General features: G+C 39.1%; 1 protein-coding gene across 6 annotated transcripts in view; it reads left to right on the top strand.

Annotated features, from left to right (window-relative positions):
- GARNL3 (GTPase activating Rap/RanGAP domain like 3) overlaps nucleotides 1–27,087 on the top strand; it is a 50,915-nt gene that overhangs the window by 197 nt on the left and 23,631 nt on the right. For 3 of the 6 annotated variants that reach the window (XM_065648252.1, XM_065648251.1, XM_065648255.1), the window contains exons 2-12: nucleotides 13,482–13,551; nucleotides 15,880–15,954; nucleotides 17,254–17,353; nucleotides 17,790–17,908; nucleotides 18,583–18,647; nucleotides 21,012–21,075; nucleotides 21,340–21,366; nucleotides 21,772–21,847; nucleotides 22,417–22,515; nucleotides 23,066–23,169; nucleotides 24,339–24,447. In XM_065648252.1, the coding sequence (XP_065504324.1) occupies nucleotides 13,482–13,551; nucleotides 15,880–15,954; nucleotides 17,254–17,353; nucleotides 17,790–17,908; nucleotides 18,583–18,647; nucleotides 21,012–21,075; nucleotides 21,340–21,366; nucleotides 21,772–21,847; nucleotides 22,417–22,515; nucleotides 23,066–23,169; nucleotides 24,339–24,447 (908 nt within the window). Of the gene's footprint in view, nucleotides 1–6,509; nucleotides 6,589–13,481; nucleotides 13,552–15,879; nucleotides 15,955–17,253; nucleotides 17,354–17,789; nucleotides 17,909–18,582; nucleotides 18,648–19,753; nucleotides 19,829–21,011; nucleotides 21,076–21,339; nucleotides 21,367–21,771; nucleotides 21,848–22,416; nucleotides 22,516–23,065; nucleotides 23,170–24,338; nucleotides 24,448–27,087 lie in introns of those variants that run through there. The other 3 variants (XM_065648254.1, XM_065648253.1, XM_065648256.1) reach the window with 2 other exon arrangements.

Here is a 27,087-nt window from a genome sequence, read left to right as displayed (position 1 = left end):
GCGCCGGCGGGGCCGGAGGCGCCGGCGCCGCCGGCCCGGGAGGAGCGGCCGAGCCGCGTGTGGTGGCCGCGGCCTGCCCGACCTGCTGGTGGGCCCGGAACGCGAGAAAACGCCTTCAGAGATTGGTCTGAGTAAACCAACAAACGGTCTCTGAAGAACTCTTCCGAATGAGGTCTGGGTGAACGTCCAAACCTTGATAAGCTACTTGTTGTTGACGACATGTGTGTTCTATATTCAGTCGTACCTACGCCTTTGTGTATATGTACAGATAGGCGTGCACACGTGTTCTCAGAGACACAGGGGAGTCTTGCCTATGAGAAAATAAATTCTTGTCCTTTAACTTTGCCTTTAAAATCACTCAGAACTTTACAAAGAACTGTACAGATGAATAGCTCCATTTGGGAAATTTAGAATTTTTTTAAAACCGAGGCATTCTATTGTTTTCATTAAAACAGGTATCTTTTTTTTTTTTTCCTTGATTCAGTGCTTCGCTGAGGTATTTAAAATATTTTAATTACTGAGAATAGTTGTTTTTATGGAAATGGATGGCCCAGCGAGTTTCCCACAAAACTAGCTAGAATTCAGTCAATCTTGTGAAGTTTCCAGTGCATTTTAGAAGAAAATTATTTTCGTTCTAGCTACGTAATATACTTTTTTTTTCCCCAGGACAAACATAGTTTAATGGTCATGTGTTTTTTCTCCATAACTTACACATTTTGTGCATTAGCCTTCTTTAAAAATATTTATTGAAGTTTTATCCCCATGTTGGAGTTGCCCTTGGTTGTTGGTGGATTTTTCCTAACAGCTAGTATTCTGATTTGGGATTTATTTGCTTTACTGGATTTTATTTGGATTTTCACCCCTCTTTGCATCAACTGTGTCATTGCAATAACTTTTCCCTGATTTCTAGTAAGCCAGAACTGTCAACTGTAGTTGATGCAGCAAGCTGTCTGCTGCACACTGAGATTCTGCCTGTCTGCTTGGTGTCAAACGTGATGCTGACTGCACTTCAGAGAATGCTACTGTGGCGCTTCTAGTTTCTTACTTATAAGTAAAATTTTTACTTTAATATTTTATACGTGCACAAACTGTGATGACTGGCTTTTCCCTAGTATTCAATACAATGCTGTCTAGATGCGTCTTGAATTCCATCGCTTTTCATCTGGCAGGCAAGTCATCATGCAAGCCCACTATTTTAGTCTCATAATGTGAATGGAAGTCATTCTGGTGTGGCATTTTCACTTGAGAGCAGCATGCCACAGCAAATCTGACCTATCTGCTTGGCTGTCTTGGAATTGACTGGTTTCTGAACTTGCAGGCATATGGAATAGGTGTACGTTCCACAGAAAACTCTCTGCAGATGGCTGAAATTATGTTATACCTTTACAATCCATTAAATGATCAGCGCATGGCAGGGTAGTAAGAAGCAGTTCAGGGTCTGCTCCGTCTGGGTCCCTTGCCTTGGTAGTACTGTAGGTTTTTCTGGAAATCTCTTTTTTTAAGCATAAACTATTTTCCTACTTCCTCTGCGCCGATCATTGTAATTTTTAAGGTCTTTGTCCATTTTGTCACCAAGCAAATATATATATATATAATGTAGAGAGAGAGCATGCACCAGTTTAAGAGCTTACATGAAATACTTTGTCTCTCAGCGTGGTTGTTTTGCAAGCAGGCTGGACTTGAGCCGTGTGAAAGCCTTCAGATATGGCAAGTGTGCTGCACTGAGTGTAGGATCTCAAGCTTGCTCAGGCCAACCCAGGCCACTTCAGGTCTGCACAGTGTGAAGGGGAAAGCTTGGAAGTAGCTATGGTGAGTAGAGTTTGGCTGTGCACTAGAGATGTTTATGTCAGGATGGAAGGTGATGCAGACCTCCTGGTCAAGATTGGAGTGGTCTGAATTCTGCTTTGGTCCCTAACTGGCAAAATACATTTGAAGGTCCAAAACCAATGAAATGATAGAAAATGCTGGCTATATGGACTTAAGTAGAATCTGAGCCATCTTATTCTAGTCTTGTATCTGCCCAGGGTTTTCATGACCTCATTGCTTCTTTTGCAAACATTAAAACAAAACAAAACAAAACAAACAACCCACCAAATAACGACAAAAACCACTTCAATTTATGTGGCTCAGTCTGCTTTTGACAACTTTGCTTCTAGACTTGTCTTTTTTTAGCTACCCGGTTGTGAAAAATATGAGTGGTTTTGATTTTGTCTAATAAAAGGAAATCAAACATACCTTCTCTTTCTGGATCATTGTATAGTGTGTAAGTACTTTATACTGCATGCTTCAGAAGAACATTAGAGATACATCACCAGCAGAGAGTTACAAAATGGTTTTGCTATAAAGGGAAAATTCGTGCTTTTAAAGCGTCATTAAAAATTAGTTTGTGGTCTTTTGGGAAAGTCAAGGAGATAACATGGATTGATAGAGTTATTTTGAAATCTTAATTGTAATGTTACTTGTCAGGCTGAAATAAACCAGCTGTATTCCTGTCTAAGAGCCTACAATCATTTTCAAAGTATATTCCTTGTCTGCAAGGTGCCGAGGATCTTATCTGCCCAGAAGTTTGTTAGAAAGTAAACTTGTTTTACAATGCCTTGACAAAAGTAACGATGAAGAGTCCTTGCTTTGGCAGAATAGCCGTATTTGAAATCACTGACAGTACAGATATCACAAGCGTGGTTAACTGAGCTCTTCATCGGTCTTTATATAATCCGTACAAAATGAACTTGAATGACCCATGCTACTATAAAGGTGGAAGCAGATTAAGGGAGATGTAATTCTGGAACTTCAACAAAGAAAGTAGAGGTTCATTTTGATGTACCTTCAGGTTTATTGCCATCCTGTATCTTTTCCAGTGAATAACTTATTTTTCTTAATATTCCCATAATTCTATTTCTCAGACTTTCTTCTTTATAATTAATAGGCTGTGGGCTTTTTTGTCTGTCCCTTTCTTTAAATATTCTCTCTGTTTCTCAGTACATATGCTTATAAAATCAATTTTTATATAGTATTTTGTTGTTTCTATAGTATTTTGTTTGTTTTTCTTCTGGAGGCAGTATGGAACTTGACACAAAATCATCAGTAATTACAAATAAAGCTAAGGTGGTTCTGCTATTTCTATCTCTGCCAGCCTCTCACTGCAGAGGCATGCTGCATCCTGCAACAGACCACTAGAAACATCTATCATTGCTAAAAGCTGCTAATGGAAATCCCAGATTTTAACTAGACAGATCCAAGCCAATGCATTTGTAGCACACCTCTTTAGACACTCTATTTTCTTAATTTGCTACTATCTTTCTCATTTCCATCTTTGTGTGCTCATTGTTTGAGAAAATGGGAAAAGAATTGCTGACAGTATGCTGTAAGGGAGGCAGCCCCTGTGTAAAGAGTATTGTGTTTTTTATTGTGTTGAAGATTTATCACAGTATTGAAATTATAGCATACTATAGAAATGCCTTTTTTTTTCCAAACAATTGAAAACAAAACAAACAAAACCCTTCAATTTTTGTGGCTCTTTTTCATGCAGAGACTCTGTGCTTGCATTCCACCGTGGCTGGAACTTCAGCATGTTGTTACATTTCTGTACAGCATAAGAGAGGCCCAGAACTTTTTCAGGCTTTCCATTTCAGCAGACATAAAGAAATTGACTGAGAAAAACCTGTTGTTGCAATTGCTAAAATCTATGGAGAAGCAGGGTATGCTTGCCTCATTTTTGGCAATCTTATGAAGCAATCCTGATACTTAGAGAGAAGGAAAGTTGTGGTTGAGTGCAAAATACTGCATGGGGGTTATTGGAGGTATTTCTTTCAAAAAGACATTTTTGTTTCTTTAGCACAGAAGTTCCTTTTAAGTTATTTTACTGGATGTGCATACTTACGTTCATTAGGGTATTTCTTGATATATAAGCAGTTTTGAGTTTACAGTGTTATCAGTTGATATTTACTTTCAAGTGGCACATGGTTGGATTTGTGTTCAGACATTTAAGTTATGATGTAATGGGCTCTATACAGGTAGCCTACAAACAAAAAAATATATTCTTTACAGTGTATTATTTTACTGGGCTAAAATCAATTATTTCCGTTGAATTCCGAAACTGGAAGATCTGTGCATGGTACATAATCCTTAAAAACCACAAACAATATTTAGTGATACCGTCAACTAGTACAAAGCATTGTTTGCTCTAATTAACCAGTTACCTTCGTGAAGTTTCTTGCCTGTAGACATAGGGGGTTTTAGGTTTAATTTTTAAAAACAAAGGTGTAGTTGCTAAGATGCAGATTCCTATCTCCTGTCAGCTTTGAGGATTTGTAAGGGGAAAGACTGTAGAGGGTTGACCCATGTCCATTCATTTAACATTGCGTAAAAGCACAATAATATAGGTGATGAAGGAAGATTATTCAAGAAATTGTTAAATGTTTCTGATTTAAATTGGGTGACATTATTTCTAGCTGGAAGAACTATTAAATGCTATAGTTATCTGGATGAGGAAAAAGGCAATGTGCTGAAGAAGACATGAAGAGATGTTACTCCGGTAGTGGCCCATGAATGGAGTTCTCGCTGTATTTTAAATTTTGTTCGTTGAGCATTGTGTTATGGACTTAGATGTGACTATCAGCTGCCTGTGGACAGAGATACACTTCTCTAGGAATTAGAAGCAGTTTTTGGTGAGAGGCTGGGTGTATGGGTATGGTTTTTTTGATTTGGGCCTGTGGCACTGTCTGCCAAACTGAGAGCTGTGGGACATGTAACTTGTAGGTGGTCCTACATGATGATGTGAGGTTCAGAACAGTAGTATGCTGGGTTCCAAATGCATTTTATCACTTTATTCATGCTTGCCCTTTGCCCTTACCAACTGTATCCTGTTAATTCCATGGTTAACCAAAACAGTCTCTCCCTACCATTTTTGAAATACTTTTTTTTTTTTTTAACCCGAAGTTACTTTACTGAGCAGCTGATAGTGTGACTGCTCAAACACAGTGGCAGAATTGACAGCAAGTGGTGATGCTGTGACACAGGAGGAGGAGTAACTGTTGGAGGGTGCAGAGTCACTTGGAGTTGGTGCCAGAGGCTCCATTCTGAAGCTATCTCCGGGTGTCATTGTGTGTTGGAAATTTAGCTTATCGAAGATCCAAATAGATCCTAACTCTAATAAGCTAATAGGCTAATGCTTGACGGAATTCCTCAACAGTACGTCACCAGCTTGAGTCCAGCCCAAAACAGCATTAATTAAAAGTTGCTGTCTGGTGGCTTCTACTGCATAATGGGTGTCCTTTGCTGTCTCGTGTCACTCTTCAGAATAAGCAGAGAGACTGAGAATTATATGAATTCTGGAAACTGAACTGTCTTTTAATACGAGGGAAGCTTTTCATTAAATTCAAACCTCGAAGTAGAGTTTTAGTATATTACCTGAAGTTACTATTTTGTAATAGCTGTTGTAAAGAAATGAAAGAATATATACATAATCACATCATGTAACTCATTATTGGTTTACTGCATGGATGGTTGCAGTATTTAGTAACACACAGTAACGCATTGCAGTTCATTACAAAACATACAAGCAATTGAATTTACTGAATAAATTTGTCTAAACAGAATACAGTCGTCCAAGTTATGATTACCGAAGATACAAGTTGTTACTCTATCAAAACATTGGTTCATCTTTATTCCTAAGAGTTGATCATAATATTGTTTTTAACTCCTACTGAAAAGTCTTAAGTCCTCACACAGTCAGAATACTTTTGGTTGCCTTGGCATGCTTTGATTCCAGATGGGAGGGTTCCTGCCACATGATGAGCACAGACTGTGTTCACCTCCTGACAAGGTGGAGAAGGACAGTGCGTGTCTGTGTAAAACAGGAAAGCAGAGGGAAGAGCTTCACAGGCTTGAAAGCACTGCTGGTTTGTTACGTGTTAAGTCACACAGGTGGAGATCATCTAAGACCCAATTGTGATGAAGTGGGCTAGCAAGCCAAAGACTGGCCAAGTGCTGACTTTTTTACTTTGTTAAAAGAAAAATACTGGTTTGAGCTGTCATTCCTTCCTCAGTAATGTTTTACTCTGTTGGCCAGTTGCAATTGAACACAATAGAGGGTATTGATCGGTGAGACGACTGCACTTCTAAAGATTCTGAGTTGTGGGGGAGCAGGCTGACAAAACATTTTATGCGCGGTTACTGATGCAGCAGTGGTAGCGGTAAGCCTGACTTCCAGGTGCAGCACAGACCACAGGTGGGTGCCGAGCCGGCCGAGGCTTTTGCGCCCCGCAAGCAGCAGCAAACTCCGAGACAACGCCTCCCGGGCGCGCCGTTTCCGGGCGGCGCTGCGGGGCCGCGAGGCGCAGGAGCCGCTCGTGCCCGTGCGGGACTACAGCTCCCGGCGGGCGCTGCCGGAGCGCGGCGCCGCGCGCCGTCTGAGTGGCTCGCGGGCCGGGCGCGCGCCGAGGCAGCGCGATGTGCGCGCGGAGCGCCCGTCGCCTCTCCCGCGCGGGACGGAGCCGCGGGAGCGACGCGAGGCCTTGGGCCGGCCGGCCGCATGGAGCTGAGCGGCGCAGAGGCGGCCTCCAGCCGGCTCTTCGGCCTCACTCAGCGGTACCGGAGGCGGGGGCCGGGCTCGGGCGGGGCGCGATGCGGTGTGAGCCCGCGCTGTCGGTGGTGGAGGGGCGGTGCTGTGCTCCCGGGGGGCCGGCGGAGCTGGAGGCTCGCCGGGCCCGCAGGCGGCGGAGCAGCGGGAGTCCGGGAGCTGCAGCCGCCTCCCTCGGGCTGCTGCAGGTGGCGCGGGCGGAGCCCGGCCGGCGGCTTCGGGCGCGGTTTCCTGGCTGGTTCGGCGTCACGCTCGTGCGAGCAGAGGCCGCCGGGACAGGAGCTGCGGGGACCAGGTTGCGGAGCGCTCGCAGCTGCCTCTGCCATGGAAACGGGTTAACCGGCTGGCAAGCGGAGGTCTCGGTAGCAAGGAGAATGGAGACCCCAAGAGGGATGCAGACTGTGTCGTGATGGCACAGGGTCAATCTGCAAAATCACCTCCTTCTGCCACTACCCTCCCCCCCCCCGAGTAAAGTGCTTTCCAGTGTCAAACTCCGAAAAGACAGAATTTGTGATTTTACTCTAGGATCCTAAAAATACCCGCCTAAGTTTAGATTAGCTGATATGTTTAAACTCGCTCTGTTGTTCAGCTTTCAAGACTGTTAAAGTTTGTAAGAGCGTCTGTTGAAATGGGAGGAAGCCAGTCCTCTCTCCTCATCTTCATTGCTGTACGTTTATACGGCGGCACTTGCGTTTCCAAAGAAATGGGAGAGCGAGGTGGAGTATACTCTGCTGTAAAAGTGTGTATAAGCCGTTTTTTCTTCGCGTGAATAAAGGCTCATCTGTATTAAAACACGTTGCGATATAAGTGAATTTCAAATAATTAAGCCAAACTGGTCTGAGCCACTGGTAAACTAAGCTAAGTATTTCAGTGCTGGCAGTTCATCTTAGTAGGATGAAAACCATTTTAGAACTGGCGTAACTGGAGGAACAGTGGTTTTCTGATGTAGATCAGGTCGAGATGGATGAAGGGTATAATCCAATGAAGAAAATTAAGAATAAAAGTTACTGTTATAGCATATTTTTAAAAATTAGGTGATGTGACATGTCAGAGAGTTGATCAGTATGAATTTTGGTGGTAACTAAGAATGGAGAGCCAAAGAGGTATGCAGGCTAGAATTCATTGGGGAATATGTGCACTTTTGCAAATAGCATGATAATGTACATTTTACCTATGCGTAAATTTTACCTATGCATTAATTGAGGCTAAGATGCTTAACTTTCACGGGGTTTTCTATGTAGCATTATGTTGCTTTGAGATTCTGCTTTAAGTGCTGGAGTTGAAGTAGATGGCAAGCATGATGTGAAGTAGAAGTGTGATATGAAGTGGTTAGGCTGAGAATAAGCAGAGGTTAGCTCTTGAGTACAATTCTGACTTTTTAAAAGGACTGCTAGCATGTTTGAAAGTTGGCCATGTTTTAGGTACTTTGAATTGGGATACAAATGGATAAGAATATTCATATTAAAACACTATTGTTTTAATCAACATTTTCATCAGATATACTCCTGTTTTTGAAATAGTGAGAACAGTGTTGGAAGAATGCTTTTGATACCAAAGGGTGTGGTTTGTGGTTAGAGAACGTATTTACTTAAATTATTGGAATGTAGTTTGTGGAAAGGATAGGAGCATAAACTTTTCAGGCACACAAACTTCTTTATGCTTTTTCTGAGCTTGTCAGTGTTTTCCATCTATATCATGCGGTCTAAGAAAGTAGGTTATTTCTCCCATCAAACTAGCTTGCTTTTGGTGTTCTCTGCGTCATTTGATGAATATACCCTGTCTCACTGCATTTGTGAATCTCTGTACCCTTAGTAGGGATAGATCTTGGGTATTTGGGCTGGCATGGAGTCCTGCGGGTTCACCTTACAAAGCATGCGTGGATATCGTGTCTGTCTTTTTCACCTGTGTTGCCATCGGTGTCTGTGACTCTGGGGTTGCACTGGAGGCTGGCCACGCTATTGCAGTAACTCTTCAGATCCGACGAACAGCGGTGCAAAGCCCCTGCCAGTTTCCTTGCAGAATGACAGTGCTGTCTCCTTGTTATTTGGTGTATAATGCTGTTGGCAGCTGTCTGCATGCTTTTCATTGTGTTTGTCATGCAGTGAGAGAACTCTGAAACAGCCCTGCTCCCTGTCAGTCTGTGGCTAGAAAAGCTGATGAAATGTGAAGTGTTGGAGTATGTTGGAGTGCCTCCTAAAGGCAGCTGGTTTATGGCTTGTCATTATGAAAATCCTAAAAAAAAAAAAAAAAATCTAATAACCATACCAGGATTGTTTAGATCAAAAGTTTGGGGTTTGTTTTTGTTTGTTGGTTTTATTTGTTGTTTGTTTTTTTGCTTTTGTTATTAATAATCTGGAATAGAGGATATATTCATGTGATAGAGAATATAGTTCGGTAGACATCACACCAGCTGTGAAGAGCTTTGTGTTTGCAAGTGCAGGTAAACCATAAACTTGTGGATCAGGTGGTCTCCTTCAACATCCTCTCTCTCATAGACACCAGAGAGTCTTTATGGTGAACTTTTCTTTGGGCTAATCAGCCTCCAGAACTTGCTAGAAGCAATGCTGACTACCCCTGACAGAGTATGGAGGACGATGAGCTTTTCCATGTTGAGGGGAAAAAAAAAAAAATGTGTGGTAGAACCCAAACTTACTCTGCACCTCACTTTGTCTTTTGTTTTGTTGTGACTCCTTGGTTGGGAAATGTTACTGCAGTAGTCATTGTTGGAGTGTATCTTAATGATCTTAATTAAGATTAGGACACTGTATCTGGTCTGGTCTTAATTCTGCCACCATGTTTTGGACATTATTTTCCAGGCTCTTTACCTCGGCTGCCAGACATGTACCTTAATATACATTTTGACTTTTATTTCCGAATTAACGGCTTTCATGTCATGCCTTCTTTTAACCTGATAACCCGCATTTTGTTACATTAGTATATTCATGTAATGTATCCCTATATCCATTTCTTAGTTATACAATGTTTGGTTTTGAATACTCTTTTCATATTTTATTCTTGAAAGCTTTTTCTTAGCTGCTGACTTTGTTATCTCTGCTGCATTAATATGCTCAGATCTCAGCATGCTTTTCCTGATAGAGCTTGACTTTCACTCAACTGAAATATCACCAAATTAAGCTATAGGACTTCATGTGTATGCAAATAGTTCTCAGATGCCTTCATGACTCCCTGGGTTTATCATGCAGGTAATTCATGAGATGACATTTTCCTCTAGTTTTGTGCATTTAGAGATAAGCTTCGCCAAAAGGCAGAAAGTAGTTCAGTTTTATAAACCACAGCTTGGTTTTTCTCTTGCTTTGTGAAGGTATGGCATGTCTAAAAAGCGTCTAAAAATTATCCTGGTGGAGACGGTTCTGTTCAAAGCACAGGAGGCCAGATGCTCTTTGTGGTGGCTTTCTAATTGGTGTTGTATTTGTGTTTGGGGTTGTCCAGATGTCAGACACACAAAACGGTGACCTGGCTTTCTCCCAAGGCTTGAAAAGATTTATTGTGCTAGTGACTGTTGTTGGATTTTATTCATTTGTTTTTAAACCCAGTCCTCGAATTGTCATCTTACATATATTTCTTCATTTGATCAAAGACTGAATTTCAGAGCTCAGCAACAGCAAAATCTCTCTTGACTGCTGTTTCCGTAACATTCTGCCACTTGTACTGATGGTAACAAGTGTTTATTGATCGGAATTGCTTTCGCAGTGGTTTCTAAGGCAACTAGCACACCTAGCCGCAAAAATGAATTTTGTAGAACACAAGTAGCCCACAAAGAAAATTCTAGCACTGTCACAATTACCTGATTTTTCTGTAAAGGTAAAAAAATAATAGGAAACTCACAATGCCTTAAAATATATTGCAGATGAGGCATTCCACTTTTTCCGTGAAGCATCTGCCAGATTTCCTGTGTATCTCAAAATGCAGGAACTCTAAAAATGGCATTTGATGCACTACTGCTTTTTAGGTTTCATCTGAGCTTTCCAAATTCTCTGAGATGTGTGAAGAGGTAAAGGATCATTTTCAGCCTGTACAAAATTAAACTTGGGAACTCTTCTATGTGGAAGGGAAAATAAAATCTAATGTCTTTATTTTTGTCTGTATAGATGCTAATCTTGAAATGCTTTTATTTTATGTTACCCAGTCTTAATAACTGCAGTGAAGATTTGTTAGCCAAATTTATGTGTGTCTCCTTCAGAAAGATGAAACTCATGAGTAATAGCATCAAAATTTTTCTTTACCGCAAGCCATCCTGTAGTAAAGTTTGAGGGTTTTTTTATACTTCACTTCAGATGATGGAAAGATGGAAGAAGATGGTGCATTTGCACTAAAATATGAAATATGCATTATTTCTGTGGTAACGGCATGTAGGAGTAGGGCAAAAAGAGACTGTCCAAATACACTTCAAAGGAGCATGTCAATTATTGCTACAAAACCACATAAAATAGAAGGTAACCGTAACAGAAGGTATCGGAGATGTGCCGCTCACGGGTACATCCAGTTTTTTCACTGCTCTGGGCCATTTTCTCAGTGTTGCAGGCTCAGAAGGAGCTGTAAGTGTCGTGGCAGTATTGCAATACAGCACCAGGAGCGGTGGGGTATGAAAGTACTGGAGATGAGGTCCTCTTGGTGTGTGATCGCTCAAGATTTGAGCCTGCTTCTGGATGCCCAGACTTCCTGACTTAAGAACAGTTTCTTCTATTGGTTTTGATTGCTTTATCTTTGTCCAGTTCACAAGGCTCTGAAAATTCTCAGTGTCATAAATGTGACAACATAGACAGAGAGATATGGCCGCAAACTTTGAAAATTCCATCTTTGAGGCATGCTTTTTTCAGGTAGCAACCTGAAGTAGCCTGACTCGCTGGAACTGACTCTTGTGACTCATTTGTAATTTCTGTATCTCTAAGTTTTTAAAACTGTTCTCATTTTGTCTTCGTTTACTTTCTGTCCTGCTGTGGGGAAAAAGGGGGAGTTACTGTTGTTACTTTCAATTAGAGTACAAGCTGTTTGAACTGCAGGCTTTAACACTTATTTTTTTGATCTCAACTATGGTAAGGCGCTGAAATATTTATGTCTACAAACAGCACATCGTAAGTAAGATCAAATTGTAGCTGCTTTGATGACAAGGGCTCTTAGATCAGGACCAAAGCCCAATTTCTTCCTGTATCACCGACTTTCTCCATCTCTGTTGAGATTCATGATACGTGAATTTACTGCTTCTCTGGAAGGCAATTCACACCAGTTCTCAGAAAGTTAAGATTAATAACTGTCCACAGTCAAACATAAGTTGATTGTGCAGGCAACCACAAGCTGAACCCTTAAATGATAGTCTTTAGGTCGCAATACTTCCGAGCGATTGTTTTGGACCTTGTAAAAATTTAATGTGGATTAAACTCAGTTCTTGTAGGCAATTTTCCTCAAGCTGCTTACATTGCTGCTGCTGTGGCGTGTGTGTGTGCGCCCCATTGGTGTCGGAACACAGACTGTGGTCACACTGTCTGTACACAGTCTTTTTTTGCTTAGGAAGCAATGTAAATGTGTTTGTGTGACAAGGAATCTGGTTGAAAGGCAACCAACCGAGAAAGTGTGGGGTGTTGTGGGAGGCAATAATGTCATCGGAAGGTTTTATTTACATGAAGTTAGAAAGGCAGCTCTGTTGTTACAGCAGCTAACCTTCCTGCTTCAGTGCGCGGGTCATTTCAAATTACTGTTATTGTCATGTTCTTATCCTTCCTGCATAATTTACACACTGGAGGCAAAGAGTAGCATTATTTTGTTGAGTTTCAAAGTTCTATTACGTATGTTTTGTTTGTATTGCTTCTCCTTGGGTGAAGACATGGAATCCAAGTGCAGGGAACTCAGAAATATAAATCGTGTTTAATAAATGGGCACTTAAGTACAAATCCAAATGGAAAAGCTGTCTAAAGTGTCGCAATATCTCCTGCAGTCAAGAAGCACATATGAGAATGTTCCATTAAAATTTAGATATTTCTTTTATCAATGTAACATTGTAATTTACAGTACTGATAATTCTCAGAAAACTTAATCTCATTGCTGGATGGAGGATTTCTTGTTATTTTGTTTGGTTTGGCTTTTTTCCCGTTAAAATTAAATGACTATTTTCATTACTGCTGGCTGAAGGGTGAACTGTTAAGTTTGGAATATGATGCAGGGATTGAGCTGCTAGCCTTGGTACAGACGAGATAATCAATGTTTGTGTTAATGTGCATATAAATATTTATTTAACTTGTATTTTTTAACATGTATATGCACGTTGCAAAGGCAGGAGGCTTAGCGTTTCTAGTTGGAGGAAGTGTTTGCTGTCTGTTTTGAACTGATGAAGCACATAGTGTTGTGCTGAATGTGACATGATGGTATGAGATTATCTGTGATAATGCATGTAGATTTTTGAACTTCACCTTCTAGGATTACTTTTGCTTGTTTGACAACTTTATCTTTGTTAAGGTTGGTAGAGGGGAAACCTATGAAGTGCTGTTCTTTCGTTACACTTCTGAATTAATTGTTCAGTTTCTCTTTGTGTGTAAGCTGAAAAAAGACTGAAAAAAAAAAACCCCGTAGCAACATACTAAGCATGAGCTTATTGAGTATAGTGCAGTTGTCCTATTCAAGGCATTTCATGACTAAATATTTAATTTATACATAGCTTTTGCTTCCAGTCAGGACACAGATATTTCTTTTGCCTCGGTGGTAATAGGAAAGCCAGATTGCAACGGCTGCTAGAGATTGTGCCCATCGTAAGGAGAGTTTCCTGCAGTAATGAGTTTAGGCGCTGCGAACCTTGTTCAGCAGGAATAACGTTTGTTAATGGCAGGTATAGTGTTCCAGGAGCTCTAGGGCTAGTTGACTTACGTACACTGATGAAGCATTTCTATTCCAGCTCTGTCTCTGAAGATCTGGGTTGCAGACGTGGAGAGTTTAGCAGAAAGCATTACGGATCGGTGGAGCTTGTAAGTTTACATAGCCTGTCCTTTGATTTTAGCAACTTATAATGCAAAGCTCAAATCCCCTTCATTTCCAGGAAAAAAAACATTGGATCTAGTTTGGAAAATGTATTTTCTAAGCCAGACTTGAAAATTATAGGGAAATAAAAAGAGGCTTCAGAATAGCTATATTAGACCTGTGCTAGGAAATCTTTTTACTACATTATTTATGAATATTTCATCATTATGGGACAGGAAGTGTTATATAAATGTCGTGTTTATGCCCAGATGGAAATGGACCTTTTTTGACGAAGTGCTTGGAATTATAGGGGTTAAACACTGTGTGCATGCTCGTGTGTGTATGTATATATGTGTGTGTGTGTGATTTTATGTGTACATGCCTGAGAGTAGTGAGAGAGGGTTTAAAATTAAAAAAACTAGTCAGAATAAAGAGATTGAAAACTATTCCCTAAAATCCATCAGTTATTCTGCATTTCTTTGAATTTAAAGATTAAGTTGGCACTTCTTTTTTTCGTATATAAATTTATTATCCACTCTGGAAATAGCAGTATGTCAGCAGTTAAAATAACATCAGTCAGTATATAAAGCCATAAGGAAATTGCATAAACTTATTATAGGAAAACAGAAGTGGGGAGGGGTAAAGAACTGAGGGCGGGGAAGGGTGAAGTGAACTCCAACTCTCTTACTGTGGGAAGAAATAATTCACTGTCTACTAATTGTAATTTAAATTTCTTGGGTAGTATATTTATTAGTATGTATGTAAATAGGGTGTAAACTGGTGTCCTAGTTGCTGGAAGTTGCATTGCAAGAACACCAGGTATCTTCCTTTTCTTTCCATACATTGTGCATATTAGATGTGGTATTTTAATCAAAAAAGCAAGTGAACTGCTTTCTGCTAAGAGGCTGTTTCATTACTAGTACTTGGATTCTTTTGCTGAAAAAAAAATGTATCGGTAATTATAAATTCACAGTAAGCTCACATGAATGGTCTTGTCTTTTGATTGGTTTTCTTTAAAATTCTGCTAGCATTTTATGAAAGCGTGTCTTTTTAGCTTTTGGAGTACGAACGTTTGAAGTTGGTTTTTGTCTTTTCAGATTTTTAAATGTTCAATATTGAAGCTTTCTTGCTTAATATTTTCCACAGCAGCATCTCAATTGCTCAGTTATTTCCACCTTTTATTTATAACGACACAATTATTTTGTCTCTGCCCTAAACATTATTTCCTGTCTTTCCCGCTGGTCTAATACAACCAGTTGTCCATATAATTTCTCTTACAGTGTATACAAGGCACCAGGAAGTGTTGGAGTTTTTGCCGTGTTAGTTTATTCCCGACATAGCCTCAGATCAATTCAAATAAGGAGCAAAGAGAACTTCAAAATGTTGCGATAACTCTTCCACCAAGTGAAGGGAGAAAGTATTATCCTAGAATAACATGGATTGCTAGAGGGAAGCAAGGAATGATATACCATTGCATTATTATTGTTCAGATCCCATTTCAAAAATTTGGTATGATAATATGGCAACCTAGTATTTTACAGTTTTGAGAGGAGTAACATGTAACGTCATTGTCAGGCTTCTCCTCTTCTCTTATAGAGATCCTAAGCAGTGTTGCTGAACACATCAGAATTGTCATGTTATCATGTGTTTGACTGACTTCTTGAGCTTTTTCAACAGCCAAGAGAGTTTCAGTGGGCAGAGAATCCCTGGATTCCCTTATAGAAAGATCAGGCTGTCTTTCCATAGTATTTCTGAAACCGTTGAAGTCTTCAGCTGGCAATGAGCCATATTTTCTGATGTTAATGCTGGAAGCAGACCAGGACATCTCCTGTACCTTATGTTGTCCAGTATCATCACTGAGTATTATGTTTGGAGATTCTCGCTGCTGTCTCCTGAATATATCAATAAATAAAATTCAGTAAAAGACAGCTAGTTCTAGTAATACTGCCAACAAGCAGAGTTTTAGGCTTAGCAAAACTGAGAGGACAAGAATCATCATGTCTGTAAGATCCATTGTTTTGAAAGGAGCAAGCTTCAAGATCAACTTCAGGAAAGCAGACAGGTCCCTCCGTAGGTGTTCTGTGTGTTGGTGCAGCCAAAATCTGAGATGGGAGAATTTCTGATTAGTACTAGGATCTACCAAAACATCGAGCAGCTATCCTGCTCATGCCTCCTCAGAGTCATTCCAAATCTGGAGTTAAATTAGTAATAGCTGTGCTGATCCCTTCTCTCTGGATGGTCATATGATCTCTATGAGAAGAAACCATAGTAAGCTTTGAGTGCTGATGATATGGCTGGTTTTGGAGCTAGAACCTCTATCTTAAACTCTCTTATAGCTTATATCTAGTGATGCTGATGGAGCCATCCAAAGAGCTGGGCGATTCCGTGTGGAAAACGGCTCTTCTGGTGAGGTAAGTAGCTAAGATACTCACAGAAAGCTGAAAAAATAATTCCGCCCCAGTTATTCTTCACCACTGAAAGATGTATTTGCAGTCAGTTACTAAGAGGACTTGAAAAATGCTAAATAATCTGTGAATGTAAGAACGTAAAAGGAGGAAGATGGTGTGTTGTATGGTGTTGTGGTTTTTTTTTTCCTCCCCTCAAAGTCTACCTTAGCTCTTCTTTCAAGAGCATGCAGTCTCAACAATTTAATTTTCTAAGGGAAAAGCTGGTATTTCATTTAGTTTTGGTAACATTTTGCTCAACTGATCGTGTTAGAAGAAAAATACCTCTCTTATCATCTGAATGACACTTCACAGTCTCTAGTTGATCACTTTAAATTGGTGTCCTGGTGACATTAGTGTGTTCAAACTCACCTTTGTGCTTTTAAGTTTATTGCTCGGTGTCATGAGGTTATAGCTTGGTTTTTTTTCTCCCTTAGTTGCCTTTTGGCAGCTATGCTTGCCTGTATCATCTTAATATCAGAACAAAGTGACCTCATATTCTTGCCACGTATGTAAGGTCTTGGTAAGCCTGTATTGAACTGATACTAAGTAAACTATTACCAACCATCTGTTTGCATCAGCACTGGGTGCAGAGTTTAAAACCATCTGACTATTCTGCACTGAATGTCTGTGGGGTCATGTTCTGTAAACTGTCTTTTTGAACTGCATGAATCTGAACTAAAAGCTGACTAGCTTGTATCACAGAAAGATTCTCTGAGTGGTTGATGGTCACATGGTGAATGGATATGGAGAATGGCTTTTTCTCTGCATATGTTAATTCTTAGTGGAAAAGGACTAGAGGGACGCTTGGGAGTTTACCTTAACCAGCCAATCCAGAAACAATACTGAAGAGCTTCCAGAGCATGCTCTGGTCTAGTGAGGGTTCCTCGAGGATTATTTTGGGAATATCTGAAAAAATGAAACCTGGAGACAGAATTCTGTTTGTTAATTTATTTAAGTTTAAAAAACACTGGTCTTAACATTCCATATTGAATTATCTTCTGTTCAGTGGAATACTAAGCTTTTACTTGTAACAGTATTACAATAGGGAAAAGACTGTAGTTACTGAGAAAAAAGGAGAGGGAGAAATTTTAATTTCAGCTGCACGACAGCTGACTTCAGAATAATTATTTGGCTTTAAAAAAATACAGTATACAAATAAAACTCTTCTGGTGAATCAGACACTCACGAGTGGCTTTTGCTTATATTATGTTCTTCTTTTTTTCACTTGGCATTTGATCTAACAGTCTCCCAATTCTATTTCAGAATGCAGACTACACTCCGGGTACATGGCACAGAACAGACGTGCATTTGGAAAACCCAGAGTATCATACAAGATGGTATTTCAGATATTTTTTAGGGAAAGGTAATTATCTTTTTGCAAATGGATTGAAGTTTCAATCAATGAAAATGCAATGCAGCTTCGAATTGCTATTATTTAAATATGGCAAAAAGTATGGTATTAATTTAGTACTAATACATTTTCTGTTCTGTACAGATAACAAGTTCTTGATTGATGTATTTTTAACCTGAAGACAAAGGATGGGTTTCTTTAAGTGGTGGAATCCCTGCTACCAAAAAGGGATGTTTTGAAACCCTTATTGGTCTTGAAGGCTGTACCTATCTCGGGTTTTTTTACACATCTGTATATAAGTATATCGTTATTTATGTAGATAGGTATATATTATTACATGTGAGTGCACATATTTACACATTAGTACACGTGTCTCTGTGTGTGCACACATGAACAGGCGTGCGTGTCGTCTTTGCAGTTGATAATGCTTCTTGTTTTTCCCTAACAGTTCATCAAAATTATATAGGTACAGATGCAGAGAAGAACCCTTTCTTTCTCTCTGTTGTACTGTCTGATCAAAATAATCAGCGTGTTCCTCAATATCATTCAATACTTTGGAGAAAAACAGTAAGAAACAAATATTTAACTGCTACTCTGTTGTTGTTGTTGTCGTTTGCTTGTTTGGGTTGGATAAGTTTATCATACACTTTTTTGTTTTCTTCAGAATTTCAATATTTTGTACATTTTTTTTAATACCATAGGAATGTATAATTCTTCCATAGTAGATAAAACTAAGCTAGCTTTGTAGATAACATTGTACTAAATTTTGACAGAAATCTGTGATGCCAGATATTTTTTTAATTGTTCTTACCTGCAACTCTGTGTTATTTTTAGAAATATTGTCTGAATTGTTCTTTATTATGTCGTGTGATCAATTTAGACAATGACATTATACTGCTCTTAGGATTTTCTTACACAATGTTAAGAAAATAAGCAGGTGTGATAATGGTTTCACTAATACTATTTAATGATTTGTTTTTCACTTAATGTTCAGTAAGAGCTTTTTATCCAAGCAATTGATGTCAAACCCTCCTGTATGCATGCATGGTTCACTTAAAAATAAAAAAATAAATAGTTTGTAATGTCTGCTAGTTTCAGCAGCCCTCATACCTTAGGCCAAGGTAGTCAAAACTAAGTAAAAATTAATTTTGCACCACCGATGACTTTTGTTCTTTTATTTGTTTTTATTAATATTCCAATTTGAATGTCCTGTAATATCTCCTAGCTTTTTTTCTTTATAGGGTACTCAGAAAATATGTCTCCCTTATAGTCCCACAAAAACATTATCAGTGAAATCTATATTAAGGTATGTGTTTACAAATAAGTTAACAGTTAAGATATTTATCTGTATGCCTTTTCCTGTAATTCAGACCTTGCGTTACATGGTTTTCATGATAGGTTTATAAAAAAAGTAAAAACAGGTTTCCAAATCTTAGTCATAGAAGGCAGCAAGAAGTTATTTTAAAGCCTGTTCTGGAATAGACAAAGTGAGAACGTAAAATAGAAAAATATTATTAGCACTTTTTCTTCAGCAAAGGGACTATTTTGCAGATTTTGACTAGAGAAGTGGTTACTATGTGGCCTTAGCAGGAGGAAGCAAACAGGGAAGAAACCAGGATTATTTATTCAGTTGATTGTCTCCATCCAAGTCTCACTATTAGTGTGTTATATACACTATCAGGGAAGCCAAGAAAATCCCTCCCCAGCCAGAGTCTGTGTGGGCATGCTTGTACTCTGTCCTGTCTCTTTTTTTGTTGCAGAAGAGAATATAAAGTGAGCGAGCCCGACACCGTTTCTATTTCTTTCAACGTGATAATCAGCTGAAATATCAGAGCACCTGTTTGCAAAGTGTTCATTCAAATTTAATCTGCAGTTTTTACAATCTAATAATGTGGTGTGTTTCCTGAAATCCCTCCCTGACAATGTCTTCAAATGCATCTTCTCTAAGCATTTAAACTTCTCTAGAAAGCCATAAAAAGTGCCTTCATTTACTGAACAGGTAGTGTGTACCAGATAAATGGGCAGTCTGCACGTCTTCAAAACCTTTCATCTGTGAAGAGTACGAGCAAATGTGTCTTGCTGGGCTGAAGCTGGTCCACTGGATAGTGCTGCCAGTGCTGATTTAAGAGGAGAATTCTGGGAACGGGCCATGTGTTGTGATGTGGAGTCAGTACTTCCAGATCTGGATTTTCCTACAACTGCACAAGATTTCTGAGAGGTCCCAGACCACTAAATTTGCCGGAGAGGCTAGCAGGCCACTAAGCCTCACTTCTTAATTCTGATTTCCTGGGCTGTGGCTCTGATTTGGAGTGTCAAGATGGTGAGCTGAAAACACTTCAGCTGTCTTTCATCTTCTTCATCAAGATGAGCTAAGTCCTTTCTTCTAACTTCTACAGAGCTGGCTTTAATAGTGTTCCAAGTTGTCAGTACTTGATGCTGTACCTGCAGAAGCACCTCATCTTCCATGTCTGCCCACCACTTGCTGAAGTATGTCTTCCTAACATCCCTTTCTAACCCAGCCTCTTTCTCCACTCACCCACATGTATGTTTTTGGTCAGGTAACCCAGAGTGGAGAAACTTTGTCTTCTGTTAGCTAAGGTCATAACTCCCGCTGAAACACCTTCACGTGTTCTATCCTGTGATGCTCCAGTATTTTACTGAGGAAAATTGCAGGCTTGTTTCAGACCTTGTTCCCCACTTCTCCTAGGGTCTGTGCCATCTGTGATCAGCCCACTTGGGCTTGGACTAAAATCTCTTCCCTGACTATTCTTTTTCCTTTTACAGTCCCTGAGCCTTCCCTCAGGCCTGATTGATATTCCTTTTACATTTCACCCTGTTCACAGCCAGTATGAATCTAGCTACGGACTGTCTCGAAGAATTTTGTTTACATTTATAAATCGGGTTTTTTTCTAAATTAATTGGAACAATTTAATCCCTCTCAAAAGGAACTAAAGCAAATCCTGTCTGGATTGTGATCTAGCATAAGCGACAGGAGAAAGGTGCATCAGATTTGACCTCCCTGTTAGTTTACTATGCCCCAGACAGACTGTGTTCGGCACTCTGTGACATGCTGTGCGGTTGTATACGTTAATGCTGCGGGGAAAAAAATGGGCAAAAATAATAGTAAATGCAGAAACACGAGTTAGGAAAAATGCTATAAAATAGATATTTCTGTTTATTGAGGCAGTTGATCTTGCTTCACATTTAAATACTTTTTTCTGTTCCGTTTGTGGATCCTTGGCATATGAATTTGATGCTGAACTGCTCATTTTTCATTTGACTTGCCTTGAATTATTTTAGAAGAGAGAGAGAAAAGGTTACAAAATAGAATAGGCTATTGAGTCCTCCTAAAATGTTCACAATGATTATGTATAAAGCCAAAGTGAAGGGTGATGGAGTAAAGCTCTGTACTTTGTAAGTAAATGCGGTGAATTTATACCTGATCTCCATGCAGGGTCTTAGTAATTTCTGGTTTTAAAATCCAAAAGAAGTTTAGGAATTCTTGGAGGTTAGTATTGTGGGTTAGAAATGGCAATGCCACAAAACATTCCCTGTAAGAGGCTCTTCAAACTGTTCCTTTTGTAACCAGTTCTAACTGCACCCAGTTAGTGGTTTAATGTTGAAATGTATACTTGCCCTTCTATAAAACAGTATTTCATTTACATTTCAGTGCTATGAGTCTTGACAAATTTGAGAAGAGCCCAAGGGAAATTTTTCATCCTGAGATACAAAAGGTAGGAGGTGACTTCTTTTTTTTTCTTGGGTTATTTTTCTTTATTATTTTATGGAAAAAATAAGTCACTAAATATAAATACTAAGAGTTTGTTTCTTTCAGTAGCAGGGTAATGATGATGAGTAGGGTTATGTTATACTACAAAGTAGACTGTCTTTATCAGTTGAACTGGCCACTTAACAAAACTTAAATATACAAAGGATGTTACAATTTTATTTGTGCTTTCTTTAATACCAGTATGCTAAAGATATTGTTTTGTTTACAGGATTTATTGGTTCTTGAAGAGCAAGAGGTAAATGTAAACTTACCACTCCTAGCTCACAGACCTGTTCAATGAATACCGCTTTATATTTGAAATATTTGCACTGACGTGCTTGTGACAACTTAGAAATCAATTACTTACTGCACTAAAAAGAGTAGTATGTCTTTGCAAAATATGAGATGAAAAATAATTTTAAGCACCAACTTAAATATCATATTAATAGATCACCTGCTTACTATGTCGTAAAATTCATAGTCTGTGATCAAAGGTAAATTATTAGATATCTGCTACTTGAGCATGTACTGGAGTTGTTATGAAATGTATATTTTCACATGTAGGCTGTATACAAAGGTACGTATGTAAAAGTCCTTGGAGAAAGTATTATTTTAGGTCTTTTGATTGCTTTATCATATAGTATTTGGTTTTATGTCTCAGGGATCTGTGAATTTTAAATTTGGAATCCTTTATGCTAAGGATGGGCAGCTTACAGATGATGAGATGTTCAGCAATGGTGAGTTTTTCGCCTTTTTCTTAATTGTTTTATTCATCCGAATTAAAAAAAGTAGGATAGTGAACAGTAGTTTTGTTAGATTTTCATGTTCATGTTGGATGAAAAATTGTAGCGTAGAATCTTCTGTTTCTATAAAAGGTTGCTGTAGGAAACCTAGTGTTACAGCTGGGAAGATACTGAAATTTCTTTTCTAGAAACAAACTATACAATGTAAGATTTAGAGAAAGGAAGCAGCTGAAGGAGGCGACTCATGATACCTGCCTAAAGTCACTGTTGTTTCTAGTTCTTTCACTCTTACGTTTTTGCAGTATGATCATGTTCTTCTATGCATTTAAACAGTGTCTTGGAGTTAGCCAAAGAGGTCACTGTTGGATGTCACAGCCTGTTCTGCAAGGCTGGGATGCTGTTTCTGTAAAGGCTTGGACGACATGGGGAGAAACTACTTCAGATGAAACTTTGGTCCTTGTGTCTTGGGAGCAAGACCTGCTTCTGCATTGTGATTATTTTTTATAGTTCTTCTATTACTACATGTGCTTTTCTGTTGTAACGCTACTCCCTTCAACATCTAGAAACTGGAAGTGAAAGCTTTCAAAGATTTTTGCATCTCTTGGGTGACACGATTACTTTGAAAGGCTGGACAGGCTACAGAGGAGGACTGGACACTAAAAGTAAGATCTCTTTTGAAGCAAAAAAGTGGGAGTCCACAATATAAATGTTTTTGCTTATTGCATGTGCATATTGTGTGTGTTGTAGAAATAGTACGATCCCAAAACAGACTTCCTCATGTGGATGCTAAATGCTCTGCTCCACCAGGAGAAAGTCAGATTAGCTGGAATCACTGGTACGGAATGCAGTTGAAGAAAAGTATTTATATGACCTGTATTTTCAAGGTGAACGGTTTAATTTTATATTGGAATGGGATGAAGAACAACCTGGCATGTTACTTGCTTCATGATAGTGGGCCATCATGGCTTGAAGAACCATGTGTGATTTCAGGAGGCTATGTGAAGGATGTCATAGTTTTCAGGGTGTGAACAGGCAGATTAGGTTCCAAACTCAGGTTTGAACCCACATAGAACATGCAGCTTGGACATTTTCTAAAATAGGTCAGAAAAAAGGATGACTAAAGAAGATTTGGTAGAAGGACCTGAAATATCTTTTGATCTTTAGAAAACTGAAAGGACACATTGCTACTGAGAATGTCGTCTTCCCTTGCAGATGATACAACAGGAACCTGTTCCATCTATACAGTTTTTCAAGGGCATGAAATTATGTTCCATGTTTCAACCATGCTACCATATTCTAGAGAGAACAAGCAGCAGGTACATGATTCTCTCTCTTTTTTTTTTGGTTAAGATTTTAGAGAAGTCAGTCTTAAGACTTTTGCTGTAATTTTTTCCTCAATATTATACCTAGCGCTGAAAATGTCATGATGTTTGTTAGAACATAATGCATCATATCATCTCTTTTATGATACAAAAGACATTCGCAAAGCATGTCAAAATTGAGTGAGGAGTGATTGAGTATGCTGTTATTCAGATGACTTGTAGAGCTTCAGTGCTGCTATTATCATTACCTCAAAGAATTTAGGAAGGCTGGAAATTAGACTTGTGTGTGTATTGTCAGAATACTCCCATATGTAACACACAACTTGTACTCAGCAATTCACGTAGCTTGAAGAGAGATTCACTGTGTGTGCATGTTAATGGCAAGCTTTGTGCATTTGCTCTGAAGAGCTGCTGTTGGCCTCTCATAGACTGACTAGGTGGGTTCTTGGGTACTTGTTCAAATGTGCTGTCATCCATTACTTGAACCTTTCTATGCGTTATATGATGAGAAAAATACTTCATAAGCACATACATTTACCTATACATCACATATCCATAATTATTTACCTAAAATTACTCACAAATTATTTATTTTACTATTTTCTTATTAAAGCAATAATTATATATTATGTATTATAATTCGATTAGATGATATAATTATATTGTCCTTTTTTTATTTTCACATCAGTTTTCTCATGCTTTTGCCTTAGATTGATGACAAGATCACAGCAGAAAATGGAAGGCAATCAGGACATCTATTGTTTTTAAACAACTCGGCATCAGGGCTTTTTTGCTTTTATTTCAAGTGGTGGATTTGCTTTTTTAGAATGCTAGGTGTTCCATGCCCAATTTGTGAATCTTAATTATGGAAATTATGAGTGCTTTGCTAACTTAAAAATATGCAATAGTTTCTGTTTAAGCAGCTGTCATGTGTGTGCACCATGGCATTGCTGGATTAACTTGCTTATAGTTAAGTAATAATTTTATATTGACTTCAATCATACTGACTGTAATTTTTCTGTTTGCAGTTTAGCAATATTGTTCTACCATTCTCTTGCAGAATTGTTAATGTATTTATTTATGTCTTTCAAGTCATTGTATACGTCTCTCTTTTTTTCCCCTCTCTCTTTTTTTTTTTTTTTTTTTTTTTTTTTTCCCTCCAGGTAGAAAGGAAGCGACATATTGGAAATGACATTGTCACTATCGTATTTCAGGAAGGTGAAGAGTCTTCTCCAGCATTCAAGCCATCCATGATTCGCTCTCATTTTACACGTATCTTTTTCCTTACATTTTTGTAGGTTTTTGGGTTTTTTGATTTGTGTGTTTGTTCGGGTTTTTTAAGGTCAATATTACTTTTAATTCCACCCCAAGTCCTTCCTGCATGCTGTTTATGGAAGTGAAAACTATTTTAGAAAGACAATTGCCTTCTTGCATTTTTTACCTTCAGCTTCTTGACTAGGAGTCTCTAAGTCTGCCTCATAAAACAATTTTTATGTTGAACCACTTAGAAGATAAGGTCAAAACAAGAATGTAATTTTTAAATCATATTTTTATTGAAGGCATTTATTTGGATCACTTCACAAATTAAATGTCATACTTTTTCATAAAATATAAATTTGTCAAAACATTTCTGTTAGTGATGTGAATTAATTTGGCATTAGCTACTGAATAATGCCTTTTAATGTTTAGATGCTGTTTATTTTAGGTATTTATGTATTTTCTTCAATCTTTGTCTGTAAACCAAGTATTCTCCAGATTTTTGGCAGCCCGTGTTTTTTCAGACTTTTGATTGAAAACGTTGTGAAGACAATGTAATTCCAAAAACCAGATGCCAATCACTTGGCACTATCATAGGGTCATACTACTGGAACATAGATCACAATCTGGCATCTCTTGGTATAGATGGAATGGAATGAAGAAAAATTGATGAAAAGAAGAAAACTCTTATTTCTATCCATGCTCTGTTGCTGAGTTTTAAAAAGTTATCACAAAGCTTATGACTTCCAAACCTAGTTCCCAGGCTGACTAACTTGTTGGAACTTTCTTGCTAGTTTTGTCCATGGCTGGTCTTACTTTTTAGATTTAAACTCTTAATATTAACCTCTTCTACTCTAAAAGGAAGTGACTAGAACAAAAAGAATTCCACAATTAAAAAAAAAAAAATCTTAAGATGTCAGAGGAACCTGAATATTGTTAATAAGAAATGTTTACCAGGTCAGTGTGCCACTTCATCAAAGCGTCAGTGTTAATAAAAAGGGAATAATTCTTCCTTTATTGCTGTTAGGAGGACTTGTTATGGTGTAATTGATACACCTTACTCTTTTCAATTTTTGACAAACATTTTGAGGTTCATCTGTCCTTGCTGTCATAATGAGTTGGAGGGGTGGATGTGCCCTAAATGCATAACGGCATGTTATCATTTAGGTCATTTTAAGTAATCCTCAGCTGGTTGATGGAGTCGTATCACCTTCCTGATATTTCCAGTTGACTGGAAGCTCTCGCGCTTCGTACTTACTTTCTTGTATACTATAGCAGCCCTTTTTTGTTAGTTGTACAATAGGAAAAGTTAGCATACAGATATTCCACTGTGCTGTCTTGTACACCGGTGATAGCTGCTGTACAGGTTTGCCATGTGTCATCTGTGGGGTAGGACTGGGTTGCCCAAATAAAGGCATCCAGCACCAATTTAGATGTCCCAACATATCTGAAATGTCGGTACATGTCTGACAGATATGACTCTGGGCCTACAGGAGATCTGTGCCTCTTTTGGAATAGTAGCAGGAGACAAGGCAATATACTCCCAAGTGTCTTAAATAGCACTGGATGATTACGTTGGAAAAAAGTGAATCCCATCGTAAGCCTTTTTTATCATGAAGTCTACGATACTGCTGATCACAGCTATTGGCAAAGGTCTCTTCATTCAATCTGGAACAAACCCATACAGCCAATGAAGCTATTCATATTTATGCTTTCTTTAGCACTGGTTATAAGGACTGAAATCTTAGAGATGGTGTTAAGGAAATCTATCAAAGCAAGAAGCATCTGACTGATTCCATAAAAATAGTTTGCAAGGCAACCATAAGGATTTATCTGATTTTTGATTTTTTTTTTTTTTTCCCCCTCCACATTTGCCCAAAGTTATGAATCAAGACTGGTAATACATTTTTGTGTACTTACACTTTAAATCATGCTCTCTATTCTCGTATAATTCTGTTAGCTAAATTATTGCATTGGAATCTTTTCTTCAGCTGAAGGTTTGGTATAAGGGATTGTCACGGTCCATTTGGTGATGGACTCGTGATGGTTCGTTTACCTTGATCTCGAAGCGCAAAATTAAGGCAACCAAAATGCCAAGGGGTTATAATTCAATCAAACAGCGTTACTTTATTAATTTGCCTGTAAAGCGGCACGCGATAGAGAGAGATGGAGGGAAAAGGAAAGGCAAAAGGAAAAAGGGGGAAAGAGGATTATAGCTACCGCCGAACGAGTCCCAAAGGCGTCCCTCTGGTCTCAGATCCCATGAGAAGAGTCCTGCCGGTCCTCCGTCGTGGTCCGGGATCCTTCAGTGGGGAGATCGCGATGATATCCTGTCGGGAATCGTCTTTTATGCTGCTTCACCCCCCGCTTGCTCCCATAGATCGAGGCCAATCTCCGCCTTTGTTGCGCAATCCAGGCTTAACTGCACAGGCCCAAAGAGTCCCCGCTTGGCTTGCCAGAGCCCGTCTGCGCCTGCGCCGCCTCGGTTCAGGGGTCTCTTGCCGGTCCGATGAGCGACCTCAAGACCCTTGGCGAGCCTCTCCGCGTGCTCTTCTTCGTTGGCCTTTGTTACAGGGAGGAGGTGGGGGGCAAGTCGGGCTCAGGCAACAGGTGAAAATCCATCTTCTGAAGATCAGTTGTTGTCCCCAGGTCAGA

This window comes from Caloenas nicobarica, chromosome 19 (genome assembly GCF_036013445.1).
Source record: "Caloenas nicobarica isolate bCalNic1 chromosome 19, bCalNic1.hap1, whole genome shotgun sequence".
Taxonomy (NCBI): Eukaryota; Metazoa; Chordata; class Aves; order Columbiformes; family Columbidae; genus Caloenas; species Caloenas nicobarica.
This window is presented reverse-complemented; position numbering and strand designations above follow the sequence as displayed.